The sequence below is a fragment of the Psammomys obesus genome, unplaced genomic scaffold (genome assembly GCF_907164565.1).
Source record: "Psammomys obesus unplaced genomic scaffold, mPsaObe1.curated_primary_1811, whole genome shotgun sequence".
Taxonomy (NCBI): Eukaryota; Metazoa; Chordata; class Mammalia; order Rodentia; family Muridae; genus Psammomys; species Psammomys obesus.
The window spans coordinates 505,096-530,894 of NW_026596318.1; the positions used below are offsets into that span (position 1 = coordinate 505,096).

At 48.3% G+C, this 25,799-nt stretch overlaps 2 protein-coding genes across 7 annotated transcripts; one reads left to right on the forward strand and one right to left on the reverse strand.

Moving 5' to 3' along the window:
• The first annotated feature begins 1,617 nt into the window (after nucleotides 1–1,617).
• Nucleotides 1,618–10,270, forward strand: Trim10 (tripartite motif containing 10). The gene is made up of 7 exons (XM_055597067.1): nucleotides 1,618–2,046; nucleotides 3,510–3,605; nucleotides 4,183–4,413; nucleotides 5,063–5,085; nucleotides 5,588–5,703; nucleotides 6,872–6,904; nucleotides 9,303–10,270. Exons 1-7 carry the CDS (start codon nucleotides 1,618–1,620, stop codon nucleotides 9,842–9,844), a joined length of 1,470 nt encoding a protein of 489 aa, XP_055453042.1. The 3' UTR covers nucleotides 9,845–10,270.
• A 3,360-nt stretch (nucleotides 10,271–13,630) lies between these two features.
• Trim40 (tripartite motif containing 40) lies at nucleotides 13,631–21,087 on the reverse strand. Of its 6 annotated transcripts, none has more exons than XM_055597071.1 (6): nucleotides 20,937–21,087; nucleotides 19,849–20,347; nucleotides 15,298–15,393; nucleotides 14,898–15,130; nucleotides 14,671–14,693; nucleotides 13,631–14,404 (listed from the first exon to the last, which is right to left on the reverse strand). In XM_055597071.1, exons 2-6 carry the CDS (start codon nucleotides 20,188–20,190, stop codon nucleotides 14,355–14,357), a joined length of 744 nt encoding a protein of 247 aa, XP_055453046.1. In that variant the 5' UTR covers nucleotides 20,191–20,347; nucleotides 20,937–21,087; the 3' UTR covers nucleotides 13,631–14,354. The 6 variants fall into 6 exon arrangements, with proteins under 6 accessions (XP_055453046.1, XP_055453045.1, XP_055453049.1 ...); XM_055597070.1 differs by having other exon boundaries at nucleotides 14,337–14,493; nucleotides 14,912–15,130; XM_055597074.1 differs by having other exon boundaries at nucleotides 14,337–14,493.
• Between the last annotated feature and the right edge of the window lie 4,712 nt (nucleotides 21,088–25,799).

Sequence of the window (25,799 nt, forward strand, 5' to 3'; positions counted from 1 at the left end):
GAAGGAATGAATACCTTGAAGCATGAATACCTTCACGCTTTTCAACTTTTGTAACTATTAGGCCACCTGCTCTCTCTTCCACAAATACTACAACATACATCTCCTCAGAATAAGAAATTCCTCCTCACAACCACAGCACCGTTAAGAAATTTAACATGGTGCAGCACGATGCCTCACCAGGTAATGGCACCTGCTACCGAGCTGAAGTCTATCCCCACTTGTGAACCAAGTACACAAAGCTGTCCTTTGATTTCCGCATTCATGCCACAATACACCCCCGCATTCATAATTACAACTAGATAGCTGAAAGAGTAAATTTAGCAATCTATTAGTGACTTTATTGTCAGATGTCTCAATAATGTCCCTTTGTATCTCTGTTCCGTCAGGGTTCAGCGCACATTGGCAATTAGAAACTTTTAGACTGCTATATGCAGATATGGCTTTCCCTGGTTTCTTTTTCTGTTTCACATTTCATGTAGCTCAGGCTAGCCTCCAAGCTGCAGCGCGAGCGGAGATTCCTGACTCTACCGTTGCTGTCTGCCATATGCTGAGATCATGTGCCACCATGCCTGGCTGTGCCTTACGTTTCTGCTCAGCTGCATTGCTGGGAAGACTCACAGCTTTGACTTGCAGATAGATCGCAGTCACTTGGCTCTGTTTGTTCACCTTGAATGAGGTGAGGTAACCTGGTGGAGCTGCAAAATGGAGGTCCAAACAGCAGGATGTGACAGAGCAGAGGTGGAAGAAATAAACTGTTTAAAATGCCTTATTCTATCAGTGGAGATGTGTAGTCATGGTAGAAAAGAAAGAAAGAAAGAAAGAAAGAAAGAAAGAAAGAAAGAAAGAAAGAAAGAAAGAAAGAGAAAGAAAGAAAAGAAAGAAAGAAAGAAAGAAAGAAAGAAAGAAAGAAAGAGAAGGAAGGACGGAAGGAAGGAAGGAAGGACGGAAGGAAGGAAGGAAGGAAGGAAGGACGGAAGGAAGGAAGGAAGGAAGGACGGAAGGAAGGACGGAAGGAAGGAAGGAAGGACGGAAGGACGGAAGGAAGGAAAAGCATGCTGCTCTATTTCCCCATGCATTTTTTTGACCCCGGCCCTCTCTAAAAACCTGTCGTAGGCCTGTGGAGGCATCACCACAGTTGCTTGTGCTGTGCACACCCGAGCTCAGAGCCTTATCTGAGTCCCCACACTCCCCTGCCCACCAGCCTTGTGCTGGCTGATACCTCCAATCTCCCTGGAGACAGGTGGCTTGGTGCAGAGCTGGGGTGGCAGCTCAGAGTCAGGCTCCTCCCTGCCCCCAAGAAGTGGCCTGCTGAGACACTAAACACTCTCATTGTTCTGTGAGCAGCTCTTGGGGGACAGAAAGAGGCGGAGAGCCCCCTAGGCCATGGGAACTGGTCCAGAGGGTAACTTCAGCGTCTCTAGATGATGCTGTGAGCTCCTGGGCCTTCCTCTAGTGCTATTTCTTCCTCTCTGCTGTTGGAAGGAGAGAGAACAAGGGGCCCCTGGTGCCAGAGATGCAGTTGGGCCCCTTGTACGACTATGTCGGTGTTCAGGCCCGGGGTGTGTGTGGAGCGTATTTTTCCCGTCAAGCTGAGACGGTGACTTCCAGGAGGCTGACATGGCCTCAGCTCCTTCTGTGACTAGCCTGGCGGATGAGGTCAACTGCCCTATCTGCCAAGGCACCCTGAGGGAGCCAGTCACTATTGACTGTGGCCACAACTTTTGTCGTGGCTGCCTCACGCGCTACTGCGAGATCCCAGGCCCAGAATTGGAGGAGTCCCTCAGCTGCCCGCTCTGCAAAGAGCCCTTCCGCCCAGGGAGCTTCCGTCCCAACTGGCAGCTGGCCAGTGTGGTGGAGAACATCGAGCGCCTTCAGCTGGCGTCCACGCGAGGCCTGGAGGCGGAGGATGCCTGTCCTGAACACGGGGAGAAGGTCTACTTCTTCTGCGAGGAGGACGAGGCACAGTTGTGTGTAGTGTGCCGTGAGGCCGGACAGCACCGGGCTCACACCGTGCGCTTCCTGGAGGATGCAGCGGGCCCCTACCGGGTAGGAGAGCACTCTGGGGGACCCTCGGGGGAGCTGGATGGACTTAGGGAAGCAGAAGGGCACTGTGGTTCTGGAGTAGAAGGGGTCTCCTGACTCCAAATTCTTTCTCCTTACTGACTTGATCACCGAGGCGATAGACAGACAAGCACAGGGTGAGTTCTGTTGTTTCCTTGTGGACCATAAGTAACAGGTGCTCAGTGGATGCTTTCTGAATGAACGAGCCATCAAACGTGCGTGTGTCCTGTGTCAGTTAAGTGCGTTTGAGGTTTGTATTTTAGGCAATGCCTTGTTTGTGGAGGGGTGGTCTGGGTGTGTTGCATTTGGGGCACGAAACGGAAAGCTCCTGCTGTGAATAAGCTAGTTGGGTGGATATTTGTGGCGTATACTTTTATTTTTCATTAAACGAGTGCATTGCTAGTTTCAGTTGCTTTTATACTGTATCTTGTTAGAAGCAGGCATTTGTATGCATACTTCTATACGTATAAATATTTATATTACATTTATAAATATTTATTATAGCATTTTATTAATGATTTTTGATAGATTTTTTAATGATTTTGATATTAATGATTGATGATTTATTATAGCATTTTATTAATGATTTTTGATAGTGAGATTTCTTTACGTATTCTCTTTTTTTTCAAGCCAGCTTGTCTCATACTAATTATACGGCTTAGGATGACCTTGAATGTCTGATCTCCTGCTACCACCCTCTGAACACTAGCATTATAGATGTGTACTGTCACCCGTGTTTAATGCACGGTTAGGAACTGAACCCAGGGCATCTCGCATGCTAAGCAAGCACTGTAATAACCAAGCTATAACCCCAGCTTTTTAAGAGTATTTTTAAACACACGTGGGTATTTATGTTTGCTTGTTCCTAACCCCTATAACAATTTATAAAACAGGGCATCAATTATTTTTGCATCTAAATTTCTTCTCACCTCGTATCATTTCTAGATAATTGGTTCTAGTAAGAGAAGAGCTGTTATTTCCTCTGTAGGTATTTTTTCTGGGTGACATAATTTTAGTTTCAACAAAGAACACGCGGAGTCCAGATCATAGGTAATACTAGCCAGATGCAAAAGAAGGTAGTTGTTTGACCTGAAGAAGGGCTCAAAGAGGAAGAAAAGCCATGCCCTTTGATGGCACATGAAAAGGGGGAAACCCTGCTCAAAAATCTTTGGAGCACAAGAGAAGAGGAACAAGACTCAAGGCCAGGTCTGGTGGTGCTTACCTGTGGCCCTAATGTTTAGAACACTGAGGCAGGGGATCCTGAGTTTGATGTAAGTCTGGCCTACATGAGATCCAGTCTCAAAGTTAGAACAAGGAAGGAGACCGTGTCTCTCAAGGACCTGAGGTTCCCACTCATCTCCAGGGCAGTTCACGTCCACAGACTGAAGGGAGTACCATCCCTCGCAGTTACTTTCTCCGTCTTAGAATGTTATGTTCCTTCTACCCAGGAACAAATACAGAGGTGCCTTGTGTGTCTAAGAAAAGAGAGAGAAGAGATTCAAGAAATCCAATCAAGAGAAAACAGAAGAATACAGGTACTCCTGGTATGTCTCCATGCTCCCCAGGTCCAGCCCCTTCCTCCAGACTCTGAGGCCACAGAGCAGATAGGGACTTATGTTTTGAATTTAAATCCTGACTCTGGCATTAATTCTTACATTTTGAGTCGCTTTCTAGCTTTAGCTCACTCATCTGTAAAATGGAGATTGGGATTCATTTCCTCATTGAATCACCACAGGAACTAGTGTAATCCGGCCTCTAACCACGTAGTGGTGTGTATGCAATGTGTGCTTCCCTTAGGGCAAGAGGCCCGGCATCTCTGGTGTCTTCCTGAGCCACAGTTTCAATAGTGGGGCAATGCCAGGCTGTGTAGCTACCAGAGATGGAGTGGCAGGCAGCAAGAGCACAGATCCACATTCCTATGGGAGTCAAGGAACAGGTTTTACCACCAAACATTGGGAGGTGTGGGATAGATCAACAGGGAAGTGGGAATATATAAAAAAGGGAAGAAAAATGGGGAGGAGATGCTCAGGGAAGAGGAGGACTAGGGGCAGGGGAGGGTGGGTGAAGAGTCTGATGTGGGGGGAGGAAAATGTCCTCCTGGGCTCTGTCTTTCCTCCTCAGACGCAGGTGGCCACCAAGAGACAACAGGTGATTTCGCAGTTTGCACATCTGAGCCAGTTCCTAGACAGACAACAGAGCGTCCTCTTAGCACAGCTGGAGAGGTTGGATGGGGACATCCTGAAGCAACAGGAAGAGTTTGATACCCTGACCACCAGGGAGATCTGCCGGTTCAGCACCCTGATCGAGGAGCTGGAGGAGAAGAACAAGCGGCCAGCTCGGGGGCTCCTCACGGTGAGGACTGTGCCCCCCAGGGGTCTCCAGAGTCGTTGCCTGATCAGTACCTCCTTCACATCCAGGTCTCTGCACCCCAGACGGGATGTGGAACACAGGGCCAGGGGGTGGGTCAACGTCTAGTCTGAGCTTCCCCAAGAGTTCCCTGGTTGTTGTGCTCTCTGATCTTGGTCTTTCTTCCCTGCCATCCGTAGACCGGGGAAGAAATGAGGATCCAAGAGCGAAATGAGCTAGAAGTTGCTCTTCAGAGCACCAAACAACTGCCACGTGCTGTTTCCAAAGGAAAAGCTTTTTATGCCTCGAGTGGCCCTCCGCTGGCCGGAAGTCCTTTTGAGACTGTTTTACTTCCTTGAACTGGAGGAGAGTGGTTGGGTTCCAGCAGCATGATTTAGGGATCCACTGGATCCTGGGAAGTAAGACGCCTTGGTGTAGGACTTGTTTAGCTTTGCCTAAAGCTAGGAGAAGTAGGCCACAACACCAACTCTGTCCACGAAGCAAAGGAGCTTGCTTCTGGTCCTCATGTCCAAGGCTGCGAATATGGTATTTTGTGTTTTGTGGTCATTACAAAAGTGGGAGAGTAAAACCAGGACTGAATCTCTCTCTCTCTCTCTCTCTCTCTCTCCCTCCCTCTTTTTCTCCTTCCTCCCAGGATATTAGAAGCACTCTAATAAGGTTAGTGGTGAATGTCTATTTCTTTCTTGCGTATAGATGTCCATTCATACACCTAGCCATTGCCCTGCAAATAAGCCACATTCTCACATTAAGGACACAGCCATGTGTCCATCTACACATGTTCAAGTGTGTTCTCATATACTGCTGTGTATCTACCCACTTGGGTGGCAGTGATGCCCATCTGAGAGGATGGACTCTGTGTGGGAAGTTGCTGCTCCAAGCCTTGTTAGAAGAAGATGGCTGTCTTGGGAGGTCATTAAGAAAGAATAACCTGGAGGGCTAGAGAGCTGGCTCATTGGGTAAGAGCACTTACTGCTCTTGAGAGGACCTGGGGCTCATGTTCCAGAACCCACATAACAGCACATACGCAGTGAATCCTATGCCCTCTTCTGGTCTCCATGGGCCCTGCATGCGTGTGATGTACACACATAAATACACATAAAATTAAGGATTTTTTTAAAAACAGAATAATTCCCAGACTCTGCCATTTCTGCGCCTCTAGATGTGAAACCAGGAAGTGCCGGAGACCCGAGGCTATATCCCCAGAGCTGGGCCAAAGGATCCGGGACTTCCCCCAACAGGCCATCCCTCTGCAGCAGGAGATGAAGACATTTCTGGGTAAGGGGACCCCATCCTCACAGCATGCCAGTGTGCACCCAGGCTTGGATGTGGCCTCTGACTCCACCGCCAAATGACTGTGCTGTGTATTCTGGCAAGTCTCATCTCCTTTAGTACCTTGAATTTCTTATATGCCAAGTCTGATAAAATCTAACTCTCAGGGTGACGCAGCAGGGAAGAGAAAGAATAAAAGTGAAGCTTTGGGGACTGGGGGTTATCCTATTAAACAAATCTGACCAGGTCACACGAAGTCCTGGAGAAGACAATGATTAACAACACCCATTCCTCTCCATCACCAAAAGCCCTCAGCAGCGTGTGTCACTCGGTGCATTTTGTTTTTTAACCTGGTTAACTATAGCCAGTGACAGCATTTGCCTTACTGTGGAAGCTGCTCTTCCTGCCTCTTTTGCACTACTGAAAGTTGAACCCAGGGCCTGTGTATGACAGGCCCTATGTCTCCAGCCTTTCCCCCCACCCCTGCCTCTTTTTACTGGTCTGGCTATCCAAACTGAGACACCCTCATAGGGACTTCACCCCCCACTCCATTCCCAGAAGGAGTCATAATGGCAGCCAACCAGGAAAGTTTGAAACGTAAGATATGGCTTTCTGCTCCCCATGGACTGTGACATCATGAACAATGTCACCTGTTTCTAAATGTCACACCCACAAAAGCATTCCCCTGAGAGGACATTCCTGGAAGCCTACTTCCTGCAAGTACTCCCACAGGCTAGACAGTAGAGGAAGTTTTACTTTAATCAAAGGGCGACTTTTGGCTGGCCCAAACATTTCCAAGTAGAAGGGAAAAAAAGTGAACCTACCTATTTCCTCGGTAGGAATATGTGAAGGTAGAGAGGTAGGCAAGGCAGACATAGTCCCTGTCTGCTCAGGGGCAGGGTAGCAGGCTTCTTCCTGGGCTCCAGGTCAGGAGCATCATAACCCCTTGTAAGAATGCATATCTGCAGCCCTGTCCCAGAGTGTCTGGGTTTGAAATAAAAGCAAGTGCTTTAAGAGGTTAGGATGCAAGCACATGTTTAGAAGCACTGGTCCAGAGGATTCCAGCTTCCATCTTCACTCTGTCCCTTCCCCTCTGAGCCACCTTTTCCTCACCGAGTGCTCTGTGGTTTTGAGGTTAATGAAATCTCATTTTGTCATTGTTTCCTCTTTACAGAAAAGCTCTGCTTTGAGTTGGACTATGAGCCAGGTAAGCAGCACACATTAGGACAGGGAGAACAAAGAAGTCCTGAGAAAGAGAGGTGGTTTTCCTGGCTTCTTCACTATGTGTTAAAATAATTATGTGGACACTCACACACACAATACACACATGTGACATGTAGCATTCATACTTGCGTATACAAGTACACATACACAGCATCTCTGCAGAGCCCACATTCAACACCAGGTGGAAAACCACTGCTTTGTGTTGAATATGTTAAGATCTCCCCCTTTAATTATTCCCTAAATAATGTAGTAACAATAACAACTATTTCCATTTACATTGTATTGTGCAACATAAACAAGCTAGAGGTAATTTGAGATGTTCTGGAGGGTATGTATAGTTTACATGTAAGTAATATGCCTTCTTACGTAAAGTACTTGGGCTTCTGTGAAGCTTAGTATGCCAAGAGGCCCTGGAAGTACCGTAAAGATACGGAGATATGGCTGCATACAGAGTTCAACCAGGCCAGCCTGGTCTACATAAGCCACGAAGTGGGGGCATGGACATATTACTGGCAAATCTGGTCTCCAGGTCTGCTCAGCTACAGTGGACAGGATGATTAGATTAAAAAAAAAAAAAAAGTGGATACAGTCTGTCAAGGAAGGCTTTCTGGACAAAAGGAACTTTTGCTGGGTTTAGAGTTCGTTCTCAGTATTGTCAGAAACCTCTGCTCCTCCCAGATGTTATTTCTTAAATCATGTAAACAGAACAGGCTACGGAGAAACAGGAAGGAACCCTTTAATGCTGTTAGTCTCCCACCTGCCAGCCAAAGGCCCAGGAGAGCTGGTCATGGAATGGTGGGAGGGCTCCTTCACCCATGGATAAGTTGAATGTGTAGCTTTTCTCAGCTTAGAATTTTTTTGTTGTTTTTTGAGACAGGGTCTCACTATGTAGCTCTGTCTGTCCTGGAACTCTCTGTGTAGAGCAGGCTGGCCTCACTGAACCCACAGAGATCCATCAGCCTCTCTGCCTTCCGATCAAAGGTGTGCGCCACCATGCCCAGCCCAACTTCCTTCAGCTTAGAAATATCAAGCATAGCAATATCTAGGGAGAACCGGGGCTCTAAGGAGTGGAGTCCGACCGTTAAACTGAAGAAGCAAACATAACTCCAGGGCGAACAGGAGGAAGCTCCAGGTTAGGCTTGAAAGGAGGAAAATGCCTGCTTCTGAGAAAAAGGCTGAAGGAAGAGCTGTGCACGCAGCCGTGTGCGTGAGAAGAGGGCTGTGTGTGAAGGTCACTGTGCGGGACACCTGCTGTGCCGCGGAAGATGTATGTGAGCGTGGTGAGTGTGTGAGGACCGCTGGTACAAAGCCAGGCCGCGTGTGAAGGGATTGTGTGGGGAGCGTTCATGAACGAGGGGGCCGTGCCTGAGAGGGTGGTTGTGTGTGACTGTAGCTGTCCTCAGGGGCTGCGTGTGAGGAAGCTGTTAGGGAGGGAAGGCTAGTGAGAAGGCCGTGTGTGGGAGCTGCTGTGTGTGCCGGTGGACACGTGTGTGAGGCTGTGTAAGGGAGTGTGTGTGGGAGCTGCTGTGTGGGACGGACGGTGGACACGTGTGTGAGGGATACTGTATATGAGAGAGGCTGTGTGTGTGTCAGTGTGTGAAGAAGCTCTTAAATGGCTATGTATAAGGTATGTGAGGGCACTTTGTGTGAAGAGGCTGGGTGTGAGGGAGACTGTGTGGGAAGGCGGCCACATGTGAAGTATGGAATGTGTGAAGGGGCACTGTGTATGGAGTGTGAGCCTGGCCTTGTGTGAGGAGGAGTGTGTGAGGCTGTGTGAAGGCGGCCACATGTGCGGCAGCCTGTGTGTGAGGAACTGTGTGGGGGTGAATGTGTGTGCCGGTGGCTCTATAAGGGAGAGGGCAGCTAAAGGAGGCTGCATGTAGAGGAGGCTCTGAAGGCAGGTGTGTGCAGACGTGGGACTGGCTGTGTGAGGAAAGCCAGTGTGAGGCCGATTGTGCGTGAGGGAGGTTGTGTGTGAGGCTGGCTGGGAGCTTGTGAGGAGGATATGTGTGAAAGTGGGCGTGTGTCAGTATCGGCGTGCCCCTGTCCAAAGATGGAGTACTTGAGGGGACGCCGAGGAAGGCAGAGTGTGAGGGCAGTTGTGCAGAGGAGGAGGTGTGCCCACGCGAGGCTCCTCGGGAGATTCCCAGAGGATGGCAGGCCAGGCGAGGGCAGCGTCCCCGTGGTGTCTGGCTTTTCTGGCGGTGAGTGCTTCCCCTTGGCATCCTTTAGGGACGCAGATCTTCAGCCTGGATGCCCAGCAACGTCCTGTTTGCGTAGATGGTTTAGCACTAGCGGGCAGGCATGGAGGTGATCTTTTAGGCCGTCCAGTAGGCCATATAGCAACCCGCAGACATGTTGTTCCTTGTCTTATTCCACAGCGCGTGTCTCTCTAGACCCCCAGACTTCCCACCCCAAGCTCCTGCTGTCTGAAGACCACCAGAGGGCTCGGTTCTCCTACAAATGGCAGAGTTCACCAGATACTCCACAGCGTTTTGATCGGGCCACTTGTGTCCTGGCCCAACGTGGCTTTACGGGGGGGAGACACACTTGGGTGGTGAAGGTCGACTTGGCCCACGGAGGCAGCTGCACTGTGGGTGTGGTGAGAGACGATGTTCGTCGGAAGGGAGAGCTGCGGCTGAGGCCGGAGGAGGGAATCTGGGCCGTGAGACTGGCCTGGGGCTTTGTCTCAGCACAGGGATCCTTCCCTACAAGGCTGGCCCTGGAGGAGCAGCCCAGGAAGGTGCGGGTGTCCCTCGACTACGAGGTAGGCTGGGTGACCTTTGTCAATGCCATCACCCAGGAACATATCTATACCTTCACTGCCTCCTTCACTCGGGAAATCTTCCCCTTGTTTGGACTCTGGGGCAGAGGGTCCAGTTTTTCTCTGAGCTGTCAAGAAGGTGCAGCTTCTGTCCTCTGAGCACAGGGCTGGAAGCGAGCACTGGGGAGCTGAACTTTGGTTCCCCGGGCACAAAAGTGGCTTTTCCAGACAACTGGGACAGCCTGCATCAGTAAGGGGGCGAGGTGGTCGCACCTCCAGTCCCTTCACTGCTGAAGCCTTTCCCCAGTACCTATCAGATGCTCAGGTTAAGTGGGACTTTGGCTGCCGCTGGCCATTCTTGCCATTGTCATCAGTGGGCGCAGACATAGATGTACATGCAGAGCTGGGTACTAGCTTACAGACCTGCACCCAGATGAGATCCTGGGCTCAGCCAGCTGAGGGTTTCAAACAAGCCCTTTGCCTCTTTGTTTTGTTTTCTTCCAAAGATGTTGGCTGATTTATTCATATATTCAAGAAACACTTTGGAGGAGTGGATATGATCAAAATACACTGTGTACATGAATGAAATTCTGAACAAAATAAAAATATTACTTGAAAAGGAAACATCCTCTACCGTCACGCACAATACTCCTGACATGGCTTCTCACAGGACTTCCGGGAGCAGTGTGTGCTCTCACACCCGCTCCAGCCAGTGGGTGAGCTGCTGAGCCGGCAGGAGGTAGATGGGTGCCCCAGCACCAGGTGGAGGTGGATGAGCTGGGTACAGTGTGGACGGCCACCCAGGTTAAGAAGGCCCATCGCATTTCATGGGATGTCCTTGACCCAAGAAAGGTGGTCCCAGCAGGAAGGACTCCATACGGGGAGCGGCACCATTTCTGGTGGACAACATGAAAGGCGATCAATACCACTGGTGCCGTGGATGTCTGAGCAGGGCGTCAATGCCACGCTCCTCTTGGATTACGTGGCTCTGGGCCTCCCAGTGGCTCTGCTTCTACCATCATTACTTCTGGCTATTGCACCAGGTAGGACAAGCCACTGAAGTCATCCTCAGCAACAGCTCTGAAGATCACTGTGGCAAGTTCAAGGCTCAAGACTTACCCCCTGGGAGCCCCGGTGGCTGGCATGTGTTACCAAGAAGAATGAGATGGCTCCTGTGAAAACTGTACTAGCAGCCTTCTGGAAAGTAGGGGCACAGTGGACCCTCACAATATTGTCAAGTTGTGCAAAGGGTGCTATTTGTCTTCCTTCTTTCCTGTCTTCTCACCGGGAGGGCAATGGCTAATGCCATCTGTAAGTGGCATTACAGGAGAGGCTCTGAGTCCAGAACAAAGCACAGTGCATCTTCAGGGGTGTGATTTTAGGGTCTTGTCCCCACTGAGACCAGTGTGAGCAAAATTCACTGGGGCTGCTGGGTGTGATAATCCTGTCTGTTCAATAAAATTAAAATAAAAAGCATTGAATGCAGAAAAAAAGGAGGTACTTGAAGAATCCAGTGATTCCTGGCAAAATGTTTGTCTTTGTAGTTATTTTTTCTATTACAATGATAAGACACTATGACCAAGACAGCTTATGGAGAAAGTTTAAATCATAACCCAGGGGCTACACTGACTCCCTGGGGGAAACTCTCTTCCCAATCAGCTGATTATGAGCTGAAATAAAAAAGGAGGCGATGGAAGAGAATTCGTCGCAAGCAGCTCAGTTGGCGGAACGGAAACAGCATTATCCGTTCTCTTCTGCCAGGAGGACGCTGAGGGATGATTTGGATGACCTGTCACCTTTAGCCTAACAAGTTGAAAGATGGACAAAGGTTACCGGGGTGGGGTAGAACAAGAAAGACGAACTGGCCTGACATGGAGAATTATATGGGATGCAGGAAGCTGGGTGAGGGTGGGGTGCTGTGGTCATGTGGGTAACCCAGAAGTGCCCCTTCCGGAAATGATTTGGGTGCCAGGCTGGCCACCAATAACGGGTACCTACAACTTGGAAAATCACATCTATCACCCCAAGATAGTACTTTAAAGTTTATACACTATAAAAACTTTTTTTTTTAACTTTACAGAGTGGCCGTGATGAAATTTTTAGTTTTTATTGGGGCTGCACTTGATCTACCTAAATCTGCCCTTGCTGACAATCTATTAACATCTTGCTGTTTACTCAACATAAACCGCATCTGTGAGGAGACAAACCAGCAACTCTAAGGGAGAGGGTGCCTGGCACCTGCAGCCCAGGCTTGGAATCTCCTTCCAAGGTCCATTGCCTATCCTCCACTCCAGGGTGTTCATTGTTCCCTATAAAACATATATTTAAAAAAAAATAATGGCATATACAAGTGTCTGTGTGATGCTAAAACATACTCACAGCCCCTAAGCCTCATGTTCCACTGAAATGGACTGTGTTCTGTTTCTTTGTATTGGTTTTACTTCAGTATTTAAAATAACTGTGAACCTTTAAGGTATGTGTTCATGCAGTTCTCTCCCTGCTATAAAACTTCATGCCCCTTATGGTGCTTATTTTGGTAACTCTGAGATATATTCTGTTATCATTTCCCATTTTTCTTTTTATGTGTGGGTTATTTCATATGTGTATATATGTTTACATGTGTGGGTACACGTGTGTGGGTTCACATACCCATATGTGTGCATGTGTGGGGCCTGCGGTCGACCTCAGATGTCTTTCTCAGTCTCTCACCACTTTACTTATTTGGCATGGTCTCTTGCTGAGCCCGGAGCTCGCCAGTTCTGGTTAGCCTAGCGAGCTGGTTGGTTTGGGGGCTCTCCTGACTTCCCTGCAAGTTCTAAGATTACAGGCAGCTTTTACACATGTTCTGGGGATCCAAACTTCAGTCTTCACGCTTACACAGCAGCCATTTTCTATGCTGAGCTGTCTCCCTGGTTTTTACTATGCCCTGTTCAACATGAATGAAACAGCTGTGTGCAGGAGTGTATGTGTGTACCCCAGCAGGTAGAGGCAGGGAGATCAGGAGTTCAAGGTCAGTCTCTGCTCCACAGTGAGACAGCAGATCCGATGCTAGCCTGAGTTACATTAATCCCTGCTGAAAGGGAGAGGAGAGAGACAAGCACATATGTGTGTGGGGTGGGGGAGAATGAGGAAGAGGAGGAAGAGTGGGAGAGAGCTGAGGCCTGGTGAAATTTGGTGATTTGCCCATCCAAGAGCATACAGTTTTTCTTTCTTTCTTTTTTGTTTTTGTTTTTCAAGACAGGGTTTCTCTGTGTAGCCAGCCCTGCTGTCCTGGAACTCACTATGTAAACCAGGCTGGCCTTGAATTCAAAGATCCGCCTGCCTGTGCTTCCTGAGTTTAGAAGATTTTTTTTTTTTTTTTACTTTTATTTTATGTGTTTTCAAGCCTAAATACATGTATGTGGACCACGTGTGTACTGTTATCTGTGGAGGCCAAAAGGAAGTGTTTTCTCTTGGAACAGGAGTTTCAGGCAGTTGTGAGCCACCACGTGGGTGCTGGGGACCCTCCAGAGGAGCAGTTCTTAACAGCTGAGCCATCTCTCCAGCCCCTCAATTTGTATTTATTAAGCTGAAAAGTAAAACTGCTAGTGAGTGAAGCTCACTAGCGATGCTCCTCCACAGGTAACATGAAGCTTATTCCCTTTAACAGAGGCAGATGGCTTTATGGTTTCCCAGTAAGGGGACCATCAGCGTCCAGGCTGTTCTTGCTGGGGTTAGGCTCCATTTGCTTTCCCAGAAAGAGCTACAGTTTGTCTAACAGCTCCAGGCTCCCAATTGCTCTTTATCACACCCCCGAGAGGTGTTGCACACTTTACCTGAAATGCACAGGTTTAACTTCTGATTTTTCCCTACTTACATGGTAAAGGCTTTCTATGGCCAAGAAGAGAGACTCATTAGTTTAAATAATAGAAAGGTTTATTACAAAACAGATACATAAACAAGAAAAGAGAATTTTTTTTCTACCATTTTTGGGTCTTTATGGAAACTATGGCAGGGCAGAGTGAGAAGCGGGGGCACTTCCAGGTCCCAGTAGGATCTACTTCCAGCTCTACTCACGGCGTTGGGAGAATTTATCAAAACTGTGAGATCCAGGCCCCTGATTCCTGTCAGCTAGGAGATGGAGGCTGCTCTGGGAAGTTAGGAGCTGCCCACATGTCTTTCCCCTCAGCATCACTAACTTTGGCAAGAAGAGTCTCTGGAATGCTTCTATTAGCAAGAAAGACTCCGGTGGAAGAAGACGTGGTCACTGCAGTGACCTCCATCACTTCTGCTGTCTTCCTTCGATGAGAAGCAAGTCACAGATGCCACTCACACTGCAGAGTTACACAGAAGCTACACATGTACATGTACATGAACATGAGAACTGTGAAAATCGCCCTTGAGTCTGTCTGCCACAGTCAGAATGAATGAACAGTGTGGGCGGTTCAGCCAGTCTTCAGAATCAGAAGAAATATCACCCCCAATAAACCTGCCGGGCTCCATCTGCTGAGGTGTCATTCTGCTGTGTCATCCAGATGCCTCGATGCTCGAATGAGACCAGGGGCAGTGGGTGACACCACCAGGTCACAGGTTATGTGGAGACTGTGCAAATGGCCCCGGACGTGGCGGAGGACATGGTGGAGGTCTGAAATGCTGACCACAACAGTGAGAGCCACAGCTCAAGTCTGGCTTAAGAGGAAGACTGTATCCAAGCATCCGTGGTTAGGGCATCAGTGAGAGCTGTGGGTGAGAACACTGAGAACTAACTGAACTTTGGGCTGGCTGAAGGAAGATGAGAGAGGAGTTCTTCTAATTTTTGTGGGGCGCTCCTAAAAACAAACAAATCATTCATAAATTCTTACATATTCTACTCAGTCTTCCAGTGGCCATGTAGTGTAAAAGTGCCAAGTATGTCTCCTTGATATTGACTTAGCCCATATACACGTCTATGCCATGTGGGTCTGCATGTGTCTTCAAGTGTGGGACAGAGAGAGAGGGGATCTTACCTGTCCAGTAAGTCACTGGCATCCTGGGAGAGAAAGGGTGGCAATCAGTCAGTTAATAGGTTCTTACTGCCGAATGCCCTTCCTAGCTCAAGCTTGAAGGACCCTATGTATGCCACCATGAAAGCTGAAGGGCATAAGAGCCTTCCTCTGCTGTATCATAGTGTGGTCCTGGACAAGCCACCCTCCCCACGTTACATGCACACACACACACACACACACACACACACCTTAGGAAATACACCTTCAGAGTGCTGGCATCCAGTTCCTTAGCCATCCTTTCCAGGCCAGAAACCAGGATGCTGAGCTGTGTTTCCGCCTCGGAGAAGGTAGAGGTCTTGGCCACCTCCACTGGTAGGTCCTCTTGTTGGTCCAGCCAATGCCGAGGGAGGGCCTTCAGCCACTCCTTGGTGTGGTCTTGGTTCTGTAGCTTAGTTCTTAGCCTGTGACGCCCCCAGTCCACCTGAAACCGCAGAAGAAGGGCTTCCTTCAGAATCTCTGCGCACTGAACAGGTTTCCAGCCTGTATGGCCGTAATTTCACAACAGTCTGCCCCAGGACAAACAGCTGTCCACAGTGAAAGGTGAGGTCCTTCAGGACTCTAGATCATCCCTGGGACTCAGACATGCACCTGCAGAGCCTGCAGCGTCTCCTCTTCCTGAGCCTTAAGCCGTTGAAGGTCCCCAAGGTCCTTTCTGAGCCTTCTGCTTCTGCGGTTGAGTCTTTCCTAGAGAGAGGCACAGCTGGAGGGTGAGGCAGCGTCCACAGGAGAATCCTCCACGGAGCACAATGGGCCCCAAGGTCAGGCTGAGAATAAACATGAAGACGAGGTGTGGTGCTGTTCACCTTTAACCCCAGCTCTTAGGAGGCAGCGGCAGCTGTACCAGCCTGGTCTACACACTGACTTTCAGGTCAGCCAGGGCTATGGAGTGACATTCTGGGGGAATGGCTCAACAGTTAAGGGCAGCTGCTGACCTTCAGGAAGACCTGAGTTCAGTTCCCAGTATCCACACTGGGCAGCTCACAGCTGCCTGAAACTTCAGTTTCCGGACTCCCACACCCCCTCTATCCTGACTTCCAGGGACACACACACTTTTTTTCTTAAAGAAAGTAAATATAAATAATGTCTATAACCCTACGTGCGTGAGACAAGACTGGGACAAGGCAGGTGGATCGTTTACCATGTTTAAAATGAGTAAGATAGAATTCTGTTTTATAATCATATTTAGAGATTTGTTTCCATGTTTAGCCGCGTGCATGAGTGTGTATCTGTGTATGAGTATGTGCATGTGTGTGGGTACCCGAGGGGCCCAGGAAAGACACCAGACCCTATGAAGACCACTCACAGGTGGTTGTGAGCCACCTGACGTCGGTCCTGGGAGGCAAACGTAGGTGTTCCGAAAGAGCAGTCAATGCTCCCTCCTAACTGCTGAGCTTTTAACACCCACAGGACTGTGTGTGTAGCCCAAAATGTTTTGGGATTCAGAGCTCAGCCTGTCCCTGTCTCCAAGTGCTGGGGCTAAAGGCTTGCACCGCCACACTGCCTCCAAACCATTGCTTTGTGTGCTAACGTGAAAAAGCACGTTATTGATTAAAGCAGTTTTAAGCAAACCCTGATTATCAATTCGTCAAGTGTAGCAGGACTTGGATGGGCTTGGATCCTCCATCTGTTCCCCCACCTAGTCTGTGTCCTGGTGCAGTTCTTTTCTGAGTCTCACCTTCAATGCCACTTTCCATTCGGCCTTGGTTGGTCACTCTAAGAAGGGCCGCTCGTCACTTTCCTTCTTAGGCCATAAACACCCGTAGTTTTTATTTCTTGTCTGCCTTTCCAATAAGTGCGTTGGTCTTGTTTGTCACCGACTGTTTTACGCACGTGCAGCAGACCCTGTTTCCCTTACATGAGCAAACATTCTTATTTTTCCGTACTTCCTGTTACTAGTTAAATATGCACTTGAAGTCAGTGGTCATGAATCACCTTTGGACTTCCTTCCAATGCCTGTTGTGACACCTTATGGAAAGCACAGACCTGAGTCAATCATGTAAGGATGGAGGAGTCCTGTCCTGCACACCTGACTCATGGAAGCCCTGACCCCTCTGCTGTAGACTCTACACTTAGTAGGTACAGCAGAGCATTGCTCTTCCAGCTCCCTGATCATCCTCTACATTCATTTCCAACTTATAGCCCCATCGTCTGTTGGTCCCTATCACGACAATGTTCTTTAAAGGCCAACTATGTGAAAAACTTTGCAAATGCTCCCTTCAGGGCTGAGGAAGATTTTCAGTGATTGAGTATCCTTTCTCTCTTTTTTTCTTTGTGGAGCTGTGGTTTGAACCCAGGGCCTCACACATGCCAGGAAACTGTTCTGCCTTCATTAGTGAGTGGAAAGACATGGCACAGAAGCATGTACAGGGCAGCAGGGAGTGGTTAGCTTTGCCTTCCACCATGGCATCCCTGAAACTTTGGGGGATTAAACTTCGTATGTGCTTGGCAACAGCAGCTCTCGTCCGCAGGCATTAGTATGCAGACCTGGCTAAGGACATAAGGTAGGTGCTTGGGGAGTCAAGAGAGTGGGATCCTAGGGGGGAGGAGGCAACCACGGTGTGAAGGACAGGTTGGGCGAGGCCACGCCACAGGAGACGTTGAAATGACTAGAACTCACTTTGAGGATATCACATCATGAGGAAACCGCAGAACCGATCAGTTTTAACATCCCCAGGCGATACAGGCTTCTCTGGCAGATTAGCAGGTGCACAAGGTATGCCTTTAATTAATCTCTGAATAACTGGCAAGGAAATGGCAACGCTGAGGAGGTGGGATAGCACAGGGAACGAACACCTGCCTAGCGTGTATGAGGCCTTGAGTTCAAACCCTAGAACTATTTTTAAAAATCAGTTTTGAAAAGGAGAGAAAAAGAAAAAAAAATTAAGGCTTGGGAAGAAGAATATGTAGCCTAGCAAGAAGTTTGGGGCAGGGGAAAACAGCAGAAAAAGTTAAGTAAAGTAGGTGCCATGTATCTGTAATTCCAGCACCTTCCAGGCTAAGGCAGGGGGATTGCCACCAGTTTCAGATTAACTGCGATTACAGAGTAATTAAGTTTCCTGCCTCAGGAAACACACACAATGGGGCTGGAGAGAAGCTCAGTGGTTAGCACTGGCTGCTCCTGCAGAGGGCCTGGATCCCAGACAGCCCCTCACACCTGCCTGTTCCAGAAGATCTGATGACTTCTTCTGGCCTCCTTGTGTGCCAGGCCTGCATGTGGTGCACATGTATGCATGCAGGCCAAACACTTACGCACATATAATAGAAATAAATTAAATTACAAAAAGAAAAACAGTGAAACCTGGTCACATTACAAATGTACAGTTCTTAAAACAGTTTAATGTGGTGGGTCTGGTGGCAAGTGCCTGAAATCTAGCTACTCTGCAGGCTGTAGCAAGGGAATCAAAGTATGAGTCTGTCTCAAAATAGACAGGAAAAAAGAAGACTGTGTGCTTAGCACAGCATGGCTGACTCTGTATGTACAAGACTCCAGGTTCAATCTTTATCCTAAGTACTACGGGAGGAAGAGGAGGAGGAGGAAGGGGAAGAGGAGTGAGAAAAGAAGGATGGGAAGGAAGACGAGAAGAAGGAAAAGGGGGCTTGGCACACAGACAGGGATAGACAGAACAATAAAGCAGGACAGAAGTCGCATGGAACACTCAATAATTGGCGGTGGGACAATTTACTATAAATTGGAAAATGTAAAGTTAGGTTTCCATCATATACTTTCACCAAAATATTTTAGATATATTAACTTCTCCAAGACATATGTTAAAAGATGTTTATCATAATATTATTTGTAATCTAAGAACAGTAGCCCATGAGTAACCTAGTTTTCTAGCTTATGGTCCATTCACAGGACCCGCCAGAATGCAGTTCTTGAAAGACGTTCAAGAAATCCAGATGCATTGAAGGAAAAAAAATGGAAAAATGTCCAAACATATTTTAGATGATAAAAACAAGATACAGGAAAGGATGGGGGAGGAGAGGCTAGAAAGATGGCTCAGTGGGTAAAGGCACTTGTCACCAAGTCTGGCGAGCCACATTGTAAAAGGGAGAACTGACGCTAGAAAGCTGTCTCTGACCTCCATGTGCCCAGCACCACATCATATACAGACACAGTAATGGACAAACGCATTCACTGTTGGGTTTTGTTGTTGTTTTGAAGTCCCGAGGATTGAACCCATGGCTTCATTTATGTCAGGCACTCTAGAACTGAGCTATCTCCCTAGTGTCTGTCTGTCCGTCTTTCGTGTATGTGTGTGTGTGCACGCATGTGTGTGTGTTTTAAAGAAAACATTCAAACACTGTTTCTGGAAGGATAGATTAAAAGAAATCTAATGCTGATTTCCCATGCAGGCTGAGAATGAGTAGAGACAGGGGAAAAGATTCACTATTATTTTCTTACATTTATTTCTTTGGAAGGGGACACACACCATGACACCTGTGTGGAAGTTAGTGGACAGTTGGTGGGAGTCATTTCCATCTTTCTACTATATGGGTCCCCAAGATCAAATGCAGTGAAAAAGCTTGGTGACGGCTTCTTTACCCTCAACTATCTTCTACCCCAGAGGCAAGATTTTTAGTTTTGATATTTTATCTTTTGGTGTTGCCTGAATTTACTAACAAAAAGCATGAGTCATTTTTAGAAAAAAATTAAATAAAACAAGAAACAACCATCCTGATCAGTAAAGGAAGGAAAGGGTTAAACAGGACACCACGTACAAGTTTTCAGGTTTCAAGTCTTTGCAAGATAACTGTTAGCACAGATAAATCTTGACTGCATCCCTGACTAGCTTCTGGAACCATCCACCACGGAACCATGTAATCTTAGTCCAGTGGTTCTCCGTGTCTAGTACAGCATCTCATTAGCTAGCACATTATGTAGCACAGCATGTGCCAACAGGGGCCCATACTTCCTGCGACTTTGCCATCACAGCAGCAGGATGGCCTACATAGGCATGCAGAGGCCGGGAAACCCTTACATTAGCAGAGAGGTTCGCAGCAAAGCAAAGACCAAGGCTCCCAGTTGGGTGATGCAGAAGACTGGAAGGGGGATCAATTACCAAGCCTCTGTGAGGAGCTGGACTTAGGAAGCAGGAACTCCTAGTGGCAGGGGCTGGCGGGGTGACACAGCCTTACCTTGTAGTGGCTGATGGCATTTTCGATGGAGAGCTCAGTGTGGGACTGGTGTTCAGGGGATGTGAGGCATTCCATGCACAGGAGGTGTCTGCTTGCCTCACAGAACCTGCACACCTTCTTCTGGTGGCTGCAGCAGATGTAATAGTCTCCAAGGACTCCCTCAGAACAGGGCTTCCTGCAGACTGGGCATCTGAGAGCCCCAGACACAGAGGCCTTATCCATGTGCTGGGTCAGGCATGTGCGGCAGAAGCGGTGTCTGCAGTCGGTGCTCACAGCCTCCTTCAGGGGATCCAGGCAGATGGGACAAATGTCCTCCTGGTTGTCCTTGTTCGGAGGGACCATGATGCCCACCTCACCAGCCTGCCCTCTGGGTCTTTTGAAAGCCGGACAGTCCCAGGTGAGAGGGCTCAGTGGAAGCTGATCTGGAGCAGAATGGAGTGGACTCAGGCCTGGACTTAAGGCCACTATCCACCCAGTATCGGAGAGGCCAGAATCTTGACTGTAACAAACACAGAAATTTCAGAAACAATCCAGCGTTTGCTAAACTTAAAACCATTCTTTATTTTTCATGCACCTGGATGAAGCAGATGATTTAAAGCCCAATTCAGTTTTGAGAGCTTTCTGTGTAACCACGTCACAATTCAAAGCTAAATTTTAGGCCATCATGTCATTGTCATGGCCAGAGTAAATTACCAATGAGAAGTTGACAGTCTTCTCTACTGTGTGGCTGGTGGGGAGAACTCAGCCAGGGTTTTATGTGTCCCTCCTGGGCTGTTACCCTACAGGGCTCACTGCTACTGTTTAGTACCACCAGCCACTTAAGGCGGAACCTGGTCATCGAGTCTTTATTAACCACCAATGATCTCATGTTGAAAGAGAAAGAGAACAGGAGGTGGGGAGAAAGGGAGAGAAGGAGGGAAGAAGGGGGAAAGGGAAGGAGGGAGGGAGGGAGGGAGAACATACAATATTTGAGACTACTTTGTTCCTTCCTTTCAAACTACTTCCAAGAATGAACCAAAGAAGGATGTCTCCTCCCAGTTCTTGTCTGAGCACCCTCCCCCAGATAGCTGGCTGTCTTACTACCCTACCTCAGATTTCCCCTCTTCACCTTCAGGTAATTTTCTTTGTCTCCAGACCTAGGGAGAAGGCCAGCAGGTGAGCAGCTCTTCTTGATTATGCCAGTTATATACACTCGAGTGTCTGTAAAACTAGGGAGAAGGTGGAAGAGACTCGCCCTGCTTTAGCACTCAATTGTCAGGAAAATGGGAATACCCATGAGCTGGGCTGAGTACTTAGATGGACTTTGTTGCAGGGTGTGGCATATTTGCTTTCGGGAAGAGGAAGGTCTTGGAGCTTTTAATGCAAATTCCACAGGACTTGAGGACTGACTCACAGAGTGAGCCCCAAGAACCTCACACATGTGGGACCCCAGTTCTGCAGTCCCATGAGAGAAATGTGTAAGTTGCCAGAATACAAACAAAATGGATTTTTTGTCAACAACAACCACAAGAAGCATTTCTTTCCTTTGAGGGAGGTCAGGGTCTCACATAGCCCAGGCTAGCCTTGAACTCTCTGTGTAACCAAGGGTGACTTTTGGCTTCTGACCCCCCTGCCTTCACCTCCCAAGTTGTGAGACTACAGACATGAACCACCAATGCTGGGAGTCACACTAAGGGCTTTGAATTCACCAGACAAGTACTCCACAGCTGAGATACAGTCCCAGCCCTGTCACCCAGATTTTTAAAATTTGTGTTGACAATGCTAAACAAATTCCTGTGATGTGCACAGCAATGCGATCCCCTTGGATTCTCTCTGTTGGCCGTTGGTTCTTTCTCCTCTCAGCATGCTGGGATTTTGACCCTGGAGGGAGACCAAATGCTTTAAAGAGAGTCAGAGCATCCCTCCTTTGGCTACCAGACAAACAGATACTAAAGATTTAATGTTCTAGAGTTTCACACAGGAGGAAGCACAGTGAGAAAAGGCAGTTCACACAGCTCTGCCAGCCTCACTTCCTGTTAACACATGCATACCCAGACTTACGGAATTGTAAGACTGCTTCAGAAAAGGTGAGGACTAAGCACTTCCTTCTCTGGTTTGGCCAAGCTAAACAAAGCCACTTTTCTTTAAGAGTTTCTGTTTCCCAGTTCCTTTTCTGATACAGGGAAACTATGTGACCAGATGATTTAATTCACATAAGAGCCTCATCACACTCCCTTCTGGTTCAGTGAAGTGAACTTCCAAGACAGGCCCAGGCTCAGAATTCACTCTCTCTTGTAGTTAACCCTACACAGGGTTAACTCCCTCAGTCCTAGCCCCATTTGATTTCTGTTTTGACTTCCTTATCAACTTTATCTATGTGCAGCCTGAGATATCATCTGGTCAACTCAAGTTCAGTGTACCTTCTAAATTAGCCCAGCCTGAACCACCTGAAGCTGCCCAAAGTAGAGTGATGGAGTGGCTTCTTCAGCCAAATGTTTTAGCAGTTGTCTCTGTGCAGACAGCAGGTGGTGCTGCTCCCCAGTCTAGGACTCTGCTTCAGAATCTCTCTAAGGATTGGAAGCTGCTGCTGCTGCCCTGTCCTCTCCTCCCTCTCCTCCTCCCCCTCCCCCTCCCCCCTTCTCCTTCTCCTCTTCTTCCACCACTCTACTCTTCCTTCACCCCTCCTCCTCCCCTTCTCTTCTTCCTCCCTACCTCCTCCCCTTTCTTCTCCCCCACCTCCTCCTTCTTTCCTCTTCCTCCTCCTCACCCTACCCCTCCTCCTCTCCTTACCCCTCCTCCTCTACCCCTTCTCTGTTTCCTCTCCCTCCTTCTCCCCTTCTTCCTCCCTTTCACCCTTCTCCTCCCCTTCCCCTCTCAGATTTTATTTTTATGTATGTGTGCCTTGTGCATCATGCCCATGCTGGTCAGAAGAGGGTATCAGATGCTCTGTAACTGGAGTTCCAGGCAACTGTGAGCCAGGTGGGTACTGGGAATCAAACCTGGGTCCTCTGAAAGAGCAACATTGCTCTTATGTTGAGCCATTTCTCCAGGCTATTTCTTATGGCTGAAAGTGGAGAGATGGCTCAGTGAATAAAAATGCTTGTCACACAAGTTTGATGACCTCATTTCCATCCCTAGAACATCTTATGAAAGAAGGGGGAGATAGAAAGACCTGGAGGGAACAGGAGCTCCACAAAGAGAGCAACAGAACCAAAAAATCTGGGCACAGGGGTCTTTTGTTAGACATCATCCAAACAAGGACGATGCACGGAGATAACATAGAACCCCTGCACAGAAGTAGTCCATGGCAGCTCAGTGTCCAATAATAGGAACAGGGTTCCCCAATAATAGGAATATGGTTCATCTCTTACATGAACTCATGGGCTGGCTCTTTGATCACCTCCACTTGAGGTGGCAGTAGCCTTACCAGGCCACAGAGGAGGACAATGCAGCCAGTCCTGATGAGACCTGATAGACTAGGGTCAGAAGGAAGGGGAGGAGGACCTCCCTATCAGTGGACATGGGAGGGGCATGGAGAGGGGCATGGGAGGAGATGAGAAAGGGAGAGTGGGATAGGGAGGGAATGGGGGAGGAGGCTACAGCTGGGATACAAAATGAATAAATTGTAATTAATTTTTTTTTTAAAGCTGGATGTGCATATGGGTAATTCCAGAACTCCCAAGGCAAGATGGGAGGCAGGTGGGAGACTGGGTCAGACACTTTCAGGCTACCTACCCTGGCATACTCCACAGTAGAAACAGGCCATGCCTCAACAAGGTAGACGATGAAAACAGACTCCTGAAGTTTATCTTCTGATCTCTTCATGTCCTTATGCCATATATGCTATGGCATGGTCAACACACACACACACACACACACACGCATGGCTGAAGAAAGGTAGCTGAAATATATAGATGGGGAAGAGAGAAAATGGCTGTAGCATCAACAGTTTTTGTTTATGGGCACAGGAAAGGTGCAAGCAAGGGGCAAGGGAACCAGAAGCAAGGGAACCAAGGAAGTAAGTGTGCCTATGAGAAATCCTTGCTGCCCTGCAGTTGTGTCCTTTGATGAGCCCCATCCTCTACCCAGGATGTGAACACCAGCTTCAGGGACCTGCTGGTCAACGTGTTGAATACAGCTACGTGATCCAGAGGGCACTTAGGGAAACCACGGGAAAGGTTAGAGGCTCTAAGTCTGAGCATAAGGATCCCCCAAAATGAGGCAGCTCTTGGGCCTTTGGAGACATGGAGAGCTCTTAGCAAGAGCCCCTGAATTCTACCCAGTGGCTGGAAGGGAATAGCCTCAAACACTCAGTAGTGATCTCAAGTAGAGTGGAGTATAAGAAACTGAACTTGCTAGGTGTGGTGACACACCTGTAATCCCAGCACTCAGGGAGGCAGAGGCAAGTGGATCTCTGTGAGTTCGAGGCCAGCCTGGTCTACTAAGTGAGTCCAGGACAGTCAAGGCTGCGCAGAGAAACCCTGTCTCAAAAAGCCAAACAGCAACAACCAAAACCAAAGAAACTGAACTCAAGCTGGTGTGGCTCGTGCCTGTGATTCCAGCACTGTGGAGGTAAAGGCAGGAGGCTCAGAGGTTCAAGGTCATTCTTGGTTACACAGTGAGTTGTTTCTAGGAGGCCAGCCTGAGCTACACAGGATCCCAAAAGCAACAGCAATAATAATCAAGCAAAATGGATCAGGGCATGGTAGCATGTGCCTGTGATCCCATCATTTGGAAGGCAACCGAGAAGCTGTGGTGTATTGCTGTGGTGACCGCGGTCTCTTCGAATTGGCTGAGAATAGATTTTAAGTATTATAACAAAAGCAAACAAAAATCTGATTAGCCCAAAATTTATTGAGGTAACTAGTCATTCACCAGATAAATAATGCTTCTTTACAGTCTTAGGAAACGTCCAACAAGCACAGCAGCTGGAGCAGTGTGGACATCTGGGCTGTAGGTACTGCAGCGAGGGCTGAAAGTGGTTCTTGGGTAGAAGGGGATGGTCATCGGAGTTGTTGGACACACCTATGTCAACGAAAGCATAAGGCGATTCTATTACACGCCTCCTTGCAGTAGAGCAATGCATGAGCTTTCAACCTCCCTGAGTCGGGAGAAGCAAAAAGAGTTGGTAAATGCAGAGAAGGAGGTGGGTGGGGCTGAGCGTGGAGTCAGCTAGGGTGGGAGAGAGCAGATGCGTGCCCCAGCTCAGCCGGGTGTGGCACCCACAGCCAGACTCATCATTCTGTGCGGTGTCTCCCAAGGCCCCGATGGACCCTCACCGCGTGTTCACATGCTCATGTCAGTTTTGTAAAATTTGCAAAATACATTATAACCAAAGTTAGGCTTGCTGATTCATTCCAACCCTCCTCTGCCGTGCTTTTCCTTGTCAGGACTGGCATTCGGGGTGCAGGCTAAGGGCGGTGAGGAGGGCCTATGTGGCTTGCATTTGCTAAGGTATCTGGTGAGTGTATATTCCAGTTACTGCCAGACCACATGGAGAAGCGGCTTTCCCAGAACACCTCTGCCTGCCGGGAATTCACCTGACACCAGAGACTAAAGTGCAAAGTCAGAGGGCGCGGGATATGAGACACCATAAATCGGTGGGTAAATAAATCTTGCCGGTCTCATCCGTGTCTAGTCAGAAGGCTCTTCCCTGGGAATGAACAGTGCAGCGCGTGAGACTGTGGACCACGGGCTACCATTGCTTGTACAAACATACCATTGTATGTTTCCTGCAGAAATTCTGTGGAGGTCATTCTGACATTAAAAATTAGAAGAAAAATTATAGAAAATTATAAGCTATAAGAGAATATTTTGAACTGGAGAGATGGCTCACCAGTTCAGAGTGTTTGCTGCTCTTCCAGAGTACTGAAGTTCTGCTCCTCCTACCCACACTGCCTGCAACTCCAGTTGAGGGAATCTAACTTACCTTTTGGAGCTCCACTAACACATGTGGCACACACACATGTACA

What these genes read in the sequence shown, in the direction of transcription:
- Trim10 (XM_055597067.1), top strand. Translation starts at nt 1,618, where the DNA reads ATGGCCTCAGCTCCTTCTGTGACTAGCCTGGCGGATGAGGTCAACTGC. An exon ending in ATTAGAAGCACTCTAATAAG is followed by an intron (nt 5,086 to 5,587) that starts GTTAGTGGTGAA and finishes CTGCGCCTCTAG; the next exon opens with ATGTGAAACCAGGAAGTGCC. An exon ending in TGAGTTGGACTATGAGCCAG is followed by an intron (nt 6,905 to 9,302) that starts GTAAGCAGCACA and finishes CTTATTCCACAG; the next exon opens with CGCGTGTCTCTCTAGACCCC.
- Trim40 (XM_055597069.1), bottom strand. Translation starts at nt 20,190, where the DNA reads ATGGTCCCTCCGAACAAGGACAACCAGGAGGACATTTGTCCCATCTGC. An exon ending in ATGCCATCAGCCACTACAAG is followed by an intron (nt 15,394 to 19,848) that starts GTAAGGCTGTGT and finishes GCCTCTCTCTAG; the next exon opens with GAAAGACTCAACCGCAGAAG. An exon ending in CTGAAGGTGTATTTCCTAAG is followed by an intron (nt 14,694 to 14,897) that starts GTGTGTGTGTGT and finishes TTTCTCTCCCAG; the next exon opens with GATGCCAGTGACTTACTGGA.